The 9,247-nt window shown below is 36.7% G+C and overlaps 2 protein-coding genes across 2 annotated transcripts; both read right to left on the bottom strand.

Annotated features, from left to right (window-relative positions):
- Positions 1-853: 853 nt before the first annotated feature.
- Patr-1 (Protein associated with topo II related - 1) lies at positions 854-6,285 on the bottom strand. The gene is made up of 5 exons (XM_002055772.4): positions 6,131-6,285; positions 5,214-5,943; positions 2,764-4,277; positions 2,451-2,696; positions 854-2,383 (listed from the first exon to the last, which is right to left on the bottom strand). The coding sequence occupies exons 1-5, from the start codon at positions 6,173-6,175 to the stop codon at positions 2,105-2,107; spliced, it is 2,814 nt and encodes a 937-aa protein (XP_002055808.1). The 5' UTR covers positions 6,176-6,285; the 3' UTR covers positions 854-2,104.
- Positions 6,286-7,123: 838 nt separating this feature from the next.
- bdwf (bedwarfed) lies at positions 7,124-8,675 on the bottom strand. Its single transcript, XM_002055773.4, has 2 exons — positions 8,209-8,675; positions 7,124-8,144 (listed from the first exon to the last, which is right to left on the bottom strand). The coding sequence occupies exons 1-2, from the start codon at positions 8,599-8,601 to the stop codon at positions 7,572-7,574; spliced, it is 966 nt and encodes a 321-aa protein (XP_002055809.1). The 5' UTR covers positions 8,602-8,675; the 3' UTR covers positions 7,124-7,571.
- Between the last annotated feature and the right edge of the window lie 572 nt (positions 8,676-9,247).

Here is a 9,247-nt window from a genome sequence, read left to right on the forward strand (position 1 = left end):
GCAAGAATAGTTGAGGCGTCGAAGAAGACGAGTTGTATTGGATTTCCACTTGATAGGCCTGTATGTTTATAGGTATATGAGAAAGAAGAGTTTAGTGAAAGCAAATGTTGACAAAGATTAGATACCCTTTTTATTTGAATTTAAAAAAAAAAAATGAACATTTTTGTAGTCTTGAATGCCACATTCTATGCAATATAATCCTCACAGATATGGTGGGATATAATATATATAATATATTTATCAATACGATGATGAGTTTCGTCGATCTTGTCAAGTCTCTTACTGACTTTACATTTGAAATACATATCAATTTTATCATGTTACCCTTTAAAATTGATAATGATAAACCTCGAAGTTAATAACGAATTTATTGGTTATAGCGTGGGGCAATGTGGAGGGTAGGATTCAGGGTATCTCCGAGTCGGGCAGTCTCGACTTGAGCACTGTTGTGCATATATTTTTGGGCGGAAATCAGAATGTTTGTAATGACGTCTCGGCACTAGGCTGAGGTTATCTTCTCCCGACTGAGACTCTCTTATTTTAAATACCATGTCATTTTAGATTTTTAAATATTTTTTAATAATTCACACAAATGCATGAAAGTAAAAAAGAGATTATTACAAACTAGTTTGTTTTCACAAACAATTTTAGCAATCTTCTTAATAATGTTCCATTACACTACTAAAAAAACAAAATATAATCATTTGAAATAAATATTATTCTATTATGTGTGGGCCGTCATGTTGTTTTTATTATTATTCCAAGTCAAGTACATTGTTATGCTTATTTTTTGGTTTTAAAAACAATAAAAAAACGTGTTATGCCAAAAATTAAAGTGCTTTCAATACCTAAATAAACACAACATATACTTGCTGTTGTATATGTAATATATCCCATTCAAGGTGTATTTACTTAAAACTGTAATTTAATTGTGAAAAAGCCGACATATTCGGTTTTTTTTTTTTTTGAAAATATCTTGTTTTAAAATGAAATAAAGAGCACGAATAAATTGAAACTTATGCGAAAAAGACAACATACAACTTATTAATCGCGGTAACCGGTTACATTATTGAATACATAAAACAAAGATAATTTACAAATTTTGTTTGGAATCTCACAATTTGCTTTTTGTTTATTTTATTTCTATAAAACAGAAATGAGCAATAAAACACTTCTGCTGTGCTGAATGCTTTTTCTTTTCTATTAAGTTAAGTTTAAAAATACACAAAATGTATCACAATTTTGAATATTCTTGTATTAGAAACGTCAGTTTTTTTTTTATATTTAAAATAAAGTGCGCATGTGAGACAAATTTGATTTTAAAAAAAAAACACATCGCACAATATGTTCCAAGTGGATGTATAGGCTTGATATTTACAAACTACCGAAACTGTATAGGAAATTGTTAATGTAAATATGAACAAAAATAGATCGGATTCTTTAAATCACGCTAATGTTAATTTGTTATGCTTTAGAAATGTATATCAATAAATAAATGTGCATTGGGAGCAATTTTAATTCTATTAAATTTTTAATTACGCACAAGTTTACTTAATGGAAATGTAAATAAAATATGTAAATCAATCAAACAAGTTAAAATAAAAGAGAGTAGTACAATATTATAAACCTCAATAAAATATAGCTGTCGACATGTATTCACTATTAAATACAGAATGGCATATATACAATGAGCAAAATGTTTGATGCCATAACAAGTATTTTGATTTTTAGGGGCATATTACTATGGATGAAAAAACAGATTTTGAATTTGTTTACATGATTCACATTTTTTTTGTGTAGTTCAAATATTGTTTCGCGTTAGTTTATATGTATATGAGCCCTGCTTGTGATAAATGTACATGTATAATGTACATACATGTGCATGTTTATTTATATATGTACTTGGTGTATCCATGGATTTCTTTTACAAATTGTGCGCGTGTATTATGTATATGTAAAATTAAACACAACACAAATGTATATGTAGATACATAATTCATACATATATTAACTGCTGAATAACCCAACATTAATGACAGACCTAATGCAAGGAAAATATAACTTTTCAATTACAAAATCAATTGAAATGAAATAATGCCTTTGTTTAATTAATTTGATGTTTGGCCTCTGTAATTAAAGCCAAAAGCGCATCTAGTTTCAAGTCTTTGAAACGTGCAAAATGATTCATCATTGGCTGAATGGCATCTGACTCAATTGCCGCTGAGATGGTTTGATTTTGTATGGTGCGATTAAGGCAGGAAGCAACCTGTGCGAGAAACTCACGCCATTTTTGTCGGTTATCCTCAGTAAGCGTTGCATCAATGCCCGAAATGTAAATCGCCTCGACCCGTATTATTAATCCGACGAGCGACAGAATGCCAAACTAAAAATGCGGTTAATGCGTGGCATTGAGCTTTAGGTTGGGTCAAAGGCAAATCATTTTAACTTACGCGACTACAGAAAATGCCAGACATCTTTTTGTCATTCAATGTAAACGCAACCGAAATGTTGATAATTGTTTCCAAATTTGCATCGTGTATGTGCTTTCTGAACTCCGGATAAAGCGCATAAAGCGCACCCTCCACGTCTTCACGATCTTTCTTAACGACATTTTGTAGTGAACAGAAAACTCCACTCCAAACGGTCCAGCGTATTGTCTGATCAGCAATAAATGGCATGATGCGGCGTAAAAGTATCTGAAGAAAGCAAAAATAAAAAAACCCCATGAATACGTGTAGGAAACCATACATTTGTAGCATATACCTTGCCCTTGCGCACATTCATCATGGATACAACTTTATTAAACGTGAGGCCGGATTTCAGTTTGTTCACTAAAACATGGCGCGACTCAATTTCATAGTTGAATTTATTTTTTAGCGCTGGATTCATTGTTTGCGGATTAGCTGCCTCAGCCTCGCGCTCCTCGGCCGTTTTATTAGCCATTTCGAGTTGTTCTACAGCGGCAATGCGTTCGCTTTCTTTCTTCTTCTTCAAAATAATAGTCGCCATAACCTCGGGACTTTCCAGGTCCTCTAGTTTAAGCAGGTATCGATACAGGGTCTCTATGTGTAGCAAAATATGGCGAGATTTACGCATGCTGCTCGGCACCAGGACCACTTCGTTTTGATATTCATTGGTTTTATCGGTATTTTGCCCAGTTGTTGATGATAACGACAAGGCATTATCCATTGGACTTATATCGCTACCCATGATATCAGCATCAATAATTTTGCGGGGCGCTGTAACACTTCCGTACTGTAGCTTTCCCAGCGAATTCTCGAACTTCAAGGGCGAAAAGATATAGCCCGGTAGAGCATTGCTGTTGTTGCCACTATTTGTGACGCCGCTAGCGTTGCTGCTGTTCGCGTTGTCTGAATTCCGTCTCTCACGATGTTGCTGGCCATTGCGCGATCCATTTTTATTACCTAACTGAACCAATATTAGCTGCGCATGGCCCCGCGGCTGTGTTAGTGGATGGTTCAACTGGTTGTCCTTATGTGCCTTACTGTGACGCACTTGACCATTTCTGCGCTCCCTGTGCACCGTGTAGTAGTAGTCGTCAATATATGGTGTGTCCGTGTTTAACTGTGAGAGCTGAATTCCTATGAGCCAATGCTTATCGCGCGTACTCATCAGATTGGCGTACTCATCAAACTCCTCCTGAGGAAGATTGCCGCCATAACGATTTAGCTGCTGTTGTTGCGGCTGCTGTTGGGGCTGCTGCTGTTGCTTTTGGCGATCGCCAGCACGACTTTGCTGCTGTTGACGCGCAACAGCTGCGTTCTGGAGAAGCGGATGGTTCTGCTGAATTTCCTGCACAAGGCGCATATTAAACATGTTATACATAGAGTTGGGTTGTTGATTGAGCAGATTGTGTGGCGGCAGACGTGGCGGCGGAATAGGCTGCATAAAGGCCGCCGGGTGCATGCCAACGGCGCGCATTGCATTAAAGCTCGGATGCATGGCAAAATTGTTGAGCGCCGTGGGCAAAAGTGGGTTTGGCAGTGGACGGGGAAAACTGGGCGGCAAGACATGCTGTTGCAGCAATGGGTGTTGCGGCAGGTTCGTAGCCAGGCCAGTTGGATATATAAACCCAGGCGGAACACGATTCCCACTGATACCGTTTAACTGTTGATGCTGTTGTGATTGGGGCGTCGGCATTAGGCCTGCGCCGGCTGTCGGCATTGGACCAGCACTACCCAGCGGGTGTGGACCATGAAATCCGACATTTTGCCTTGGTGGCGGTGTTTGCGGCGTTGACAAAAATCCAGGAGGTGCTAAAATTACATTAGTTTTAAATCTTGTTATCGTATTGTTTAAATGTATCATGTTAATGAGCTCTATTTACATAACTTATGTATGCATAAACATTTGAAATGATTCATTTAGTTATATAACAAAATCGTAATCTAGATTCCCATTTCATTATATTCTTGGAGAAAGTAGCAAGGTGAGTACATTAAATATTGAATTTGAGCATATATTTATGAGCCATGACAGTACGGTAAAATGATGTATTAATATGTACACATTTGCCTCACGGTTTTGCAGATACGTCCGAATAGTGAAGCTCCGAAACGCTGAGTTTAATGAAAATATCGTGGATAACAGAATACTTTGCCATACAAAAACGATATTGATATGTCGATTTTGGTCAAGATAAACAAATAAATGAAATTCAATCAAAAAATATTTTGTTACACACGACCGATTGTTTCTATGTCAGCTGTATGATAGAATGGTGTGATCCAAACGGCTCCGACATATGGACTATCTGCAAAAGTTCTGTTTCTTCTGTTGAATGTCGGACCCAAGCAATGTTATAAGACGACAGCTTTAAAGCTGAGATACTAGCTTGCATTCAAACAGGCAGACGGACATGCCTATTTCAACTCAGCTGTAGACGCATATCCACAAATTATAGTTTATGGTGTCGCAGATGTCTCCCATCTATGCTTTACATATTTCACGACAAAATTATACTACCCTCAATGAAAAATCTTTTAGGGTAGACATACGAGGCCGTGAAAGATTAAAGTTTCCAAAAGAGCACAACGGATATAACTTGACCGGGTGAGATTATGACAGCACGGATTTCTCCGAGCCAAGTCTATTGCGAAATTTGGTCTATTAGCTGCCAAGTCCATAATATTAATAAACAATTGTTTTTGCAATATAGGTTAAACAATAAATACGAAAACACTTGGCCTTACCCTTGTGCTGCGGTGGCTTTTGTAGCTGTTGCTGATGTTGGGATATTGTTGGCGTTACCACCACATGCTGCCGATTGCCCACATTGAAGTCCTGTTGGTGCAAAGGTTGCACCTGCTGATGTATCTGCTGTTTGGGTATTGCCTGTTGTATGATTAGATTCCGTTCAATGTCCTCAAGCGTCGAGATTTTAGCCGACGCGGGTGGTGGCATTGGGGGTAATCCAAAATTGGCATTTGATTCATGTAATGGCTTCATTTGTGTGCCTGTGCTTGCGGTTGCCTGTGGTTGGAACTTAAATGCGCTGCGAAAGTTATCTCGAAAAAGCTGTTGATTGTTCGGTATTGGAAAGGGGGGATGAGTTGTCCAAACACCCGAGTCCAAGTTGATGCGGTTGTTTCCATCGCTTTCTCCGAACGAACTTACATCAACGTCATCTAATTTCATTGACGACAAATTCAGTTCCAAGTCCGAGTCGTCAATGCTTCCGCTTTGGAAACCACGCAGGTGCATATGCTGATGCTGACTCTGGAAAGCGCCATTGCCGCTCTGGCTGTGATCTGTGAAGTCAGACCCTTTGCGAGCTTTTTCGCCATTGCCCCCGAGTAGGACAAGCGTTTCGTGGGCTTCTTCCCAGTCGCCATTTATAGCCGAGCCAAACGTTTCATCGTTAAGAGCGTCGTACTCTTCTTCCGGGGGCTCTGCAATTCGTCCGTCACTGCCATCTTCATCCTATAAATGATGTTTAACATTTGAATTGATTTAACATTTTTACATTTGAATAATATAAAAATAAGCATGCTAGCAATTTAGATGCATTTTTCTGTTTCCAGACAATTGTGATTTTTGCCGAAAACGAGTCTATGGCTTCCTTTACATTGGGTACATTACTATAGTTGTTGTCCATTAAATTTCTTACCGGCACACTTGTAGTTGTATCAAACCCGAAAAACGAATCGTCCATTGCGAAAAACTATTTGTTTTATAAAAAATTATCATGACTTGTCAGTCACCATGAATGGTTAAGTTGAGAAGAAGAAGTTGAATGCAATCCACACCATCCACAGGCCACATCCACATTTATTTACAATGTTACAACTATCGCCTTCATGTGCATATCGATAACTTTTGCGAAATAAGCTGCGATAACAATTGGTTGGGAATAAAACATATTTTTTACTTTATATACCTGTACCCATAGAAAATGGTAAAAAAGCGTTTTTTATTCGGTTAGAAACTTTATACTGTGGTCAAAAATAAAGAAAATACGTATTTTTCTGTTAGCGCTACTCCGCATTATTCAAACTAATTTTTCGATTTCTTAGGCGCGCAGGTAATATTTTAAATTATTGTTTTCAATCTTTGCCCCCATTTCCCACTCGTTCACAATTTAAGTCTATAATTATATATTACTAAATTGAGCTCCACCTCTAAAGTTATATTTTACATGGATAGCCCATCGAATAAAAAACCAAAAGTTGGAATCGGCGGTTTCCGCCCATGTTAGTCTTGTGTATAAGCTTGTAAAACTTTCGTTCACTTAGCAGTGGATTATGCAAAAAACGTGTCAAGTAAATGTTCACAAAGATCTCTCTAAACGAGTTCAAATCCGATCGGACGAAACTTTAAACTTTGCCTTTACAACCTTAAGTCGCATCGAAGTGGGACGGACTTTGAGAAAAGTGTGAAACAGTATCAAACGAACTTTCGCAAAGATCTAGAAATTTTATGTCTCACAGCAATTTTTATACAAACCTTTGGAAATGAATTTGAACCCGCAACTTCTTCCACCTTTATTTCCACTAGTGTGCATCGATTTTTCGAAATGTGTGAGAATGAATTTGAACAAAGATCTAACAACGGAATCATAGTTTGTTCTTCACAAAAGAGGCGAATAACAAATAAGTATTAATTTCTTGTGGTACTTATCGCAAGTTTCATATTTGGCAGTTAAATCAAAAATTAAAATTAATCATGTACTCAAAGAATTCAATCCGATCGAATTAAATACATACATCAGATACAAAGTTTCGGGTATTGTATGTCATGTAGGCATAGATTATTATTATTTTTACAGCTGTCGTGACAAACATCGCAAAAGTTGTTTCAATAATGGGTAGAAGTCCGTATTTCTAACGTACATTTCAAATTTTGGATTTAAGATAAAATGTAACTTTTGATTTGACATGCACGGAAATAAATTTTATCTTCACTAAATTGACTGGTTTAAAACATTTTGTTTTTAGACACAATATGTTGAATTACAAACTACTTACTTAAAGGCGTATAATCAAATTCACCTTAATTATTTTCTAATTATATGCAAAAAATTATATTGGTAACTGATAGATAGAATCTCGTCATTTCAGCGACAATTTCCGTTGCTCAATTTCCAAGAGTTTTTTTTTTATTTCTATTTTTTCGGCCATCAATTGTTCAATTACTGAGTTATGCCTCTTGTTCTCAATTAACTTTTGTTTATAAAGCGCGCAAAATTCACTTAGCGCTAGTTGCGTACTGCTCGCAACATCACTGACCAAACTGATTTGTTTAGTCATTATTTCAAGTTCTTTTTTAATGGCTCTCGCACCAAATTTCGAACTTTTGCCACTCTGTAAGAAGAGTGGGTCAATATCAATTTCGGCTTTTGAATCTTCTGGCTCATAGGCGAATCCGGAAGCATCTTGCAGAGCGCTATGATCTTCCTCCTCAGGCACAACGTCCTCAACGTCTTCCATGTCAAATGTCGCATTGGAGTTGTCTTGTAGGTCATCCTCGGATGCATTCATTATAATTTGGCTGACATCATCGTTCAAACGACACAAACTAGCTATAGTTTCCTCCGCGGAGCTTAGACCGGTTGCTAAGGGAATATTGTGCATTTCATTTTTTTCCACTTTCTTGATTATAAATCTTTTCCAGTCCTTCAAAGCCTACGCAAAAGAGAATCGCAGGTTAATTAGAAGAAAGAAACGCACGATAAAATAAACACCTTACCTTTTTCCAAGTCGCCACGTCTTTTTGTGGCGGTCCACTACCATTTAGCTCCAACGTGAGTTGGTCCCAAAGCGATTCGAATGCGTTGCGTGTGTCCCATGAAGGATTTTGCAGTAAAACGGGATGTTTCTTTATGAAGTTAAGTAATATTAACTCCTGCGCAGGGTTTCGAGGTTTGCCTCGATGGCGATCATTCAGCTGGGGCAACATTTTATACTTGCGATTCTGTGCCGATCCCGAAACATTTGCGTTTGGGTGCATTCTGTTCATGTGTTTACTTAAATTGGTTGTTGTCGTTTTGTAGGACAACTTGGCCTTGCATATGTTACACAGGGCAAATGTGTCGTCAACTGCCCGAAAGAAGCACCAGATTTCACTTGTTTTTCTTTTCATATTGTTATTGTTTAATACAACTTAATATAGTGAACAATTTTTTTAATAATAATCGTAGTGTTGGTAAGTACAAAAATAGGGCTGCCGCACAAATCACGGAAAACATAAGGGTATTCTTGAACCTTACACAAAAGCGAAACAAGTACCATTTTGAAAACTATTCATTAACATTCGGGTATAATATTAATTATCATTTTAATATTCGATGTACAAATATAAATGAAATGCTTTATGCCAATGCTTGACCACAGTAATAGTTTTGTATTTGTATTTCTTATTAAGAACATCTTATTTAACAAATATTTTAATTATTGGTTTTATGCTGTGAACGTTAGAAATAATAATACCATATTGCTCGAATTTAATTTGACGGCTGTTAGTTGTAAAACTAAATTTAAGTAAATTTAAAATGTAACATAGTTAATAGCAAACAAACCCATGGAAATCTAAGTATGTGGTTTCTTATACAAAGCAAGTGTTGAAACAACCTCAAAAATCAAGTAAATCTTTTACAAACAAGTGCCAAACAATAAATTAATAAATTTTTTATTTTTAAATAAAGAGTTACTTGAATAACTTTTGATTCGGCATATACTGCTGCTGACAATAATAAAAGCCTTTGTAAAAGAGAAATTCGTTTCGGTTT

Source organism: Drosophila virilis, chromosome 2, assembly GCF_030788295.1.
Source record: "Drosophila virilis strain 15010-1051.87 chromosome 2, Dvir_AGI_RSII-ME, whole genome shotgun sequence".
Taxonomy (NCBI): Eukaryota; Metazoa; Arthropoda; class Insecta; order Diptera; family Drosophilidae; genus Drosophila; species Drosophila virilis.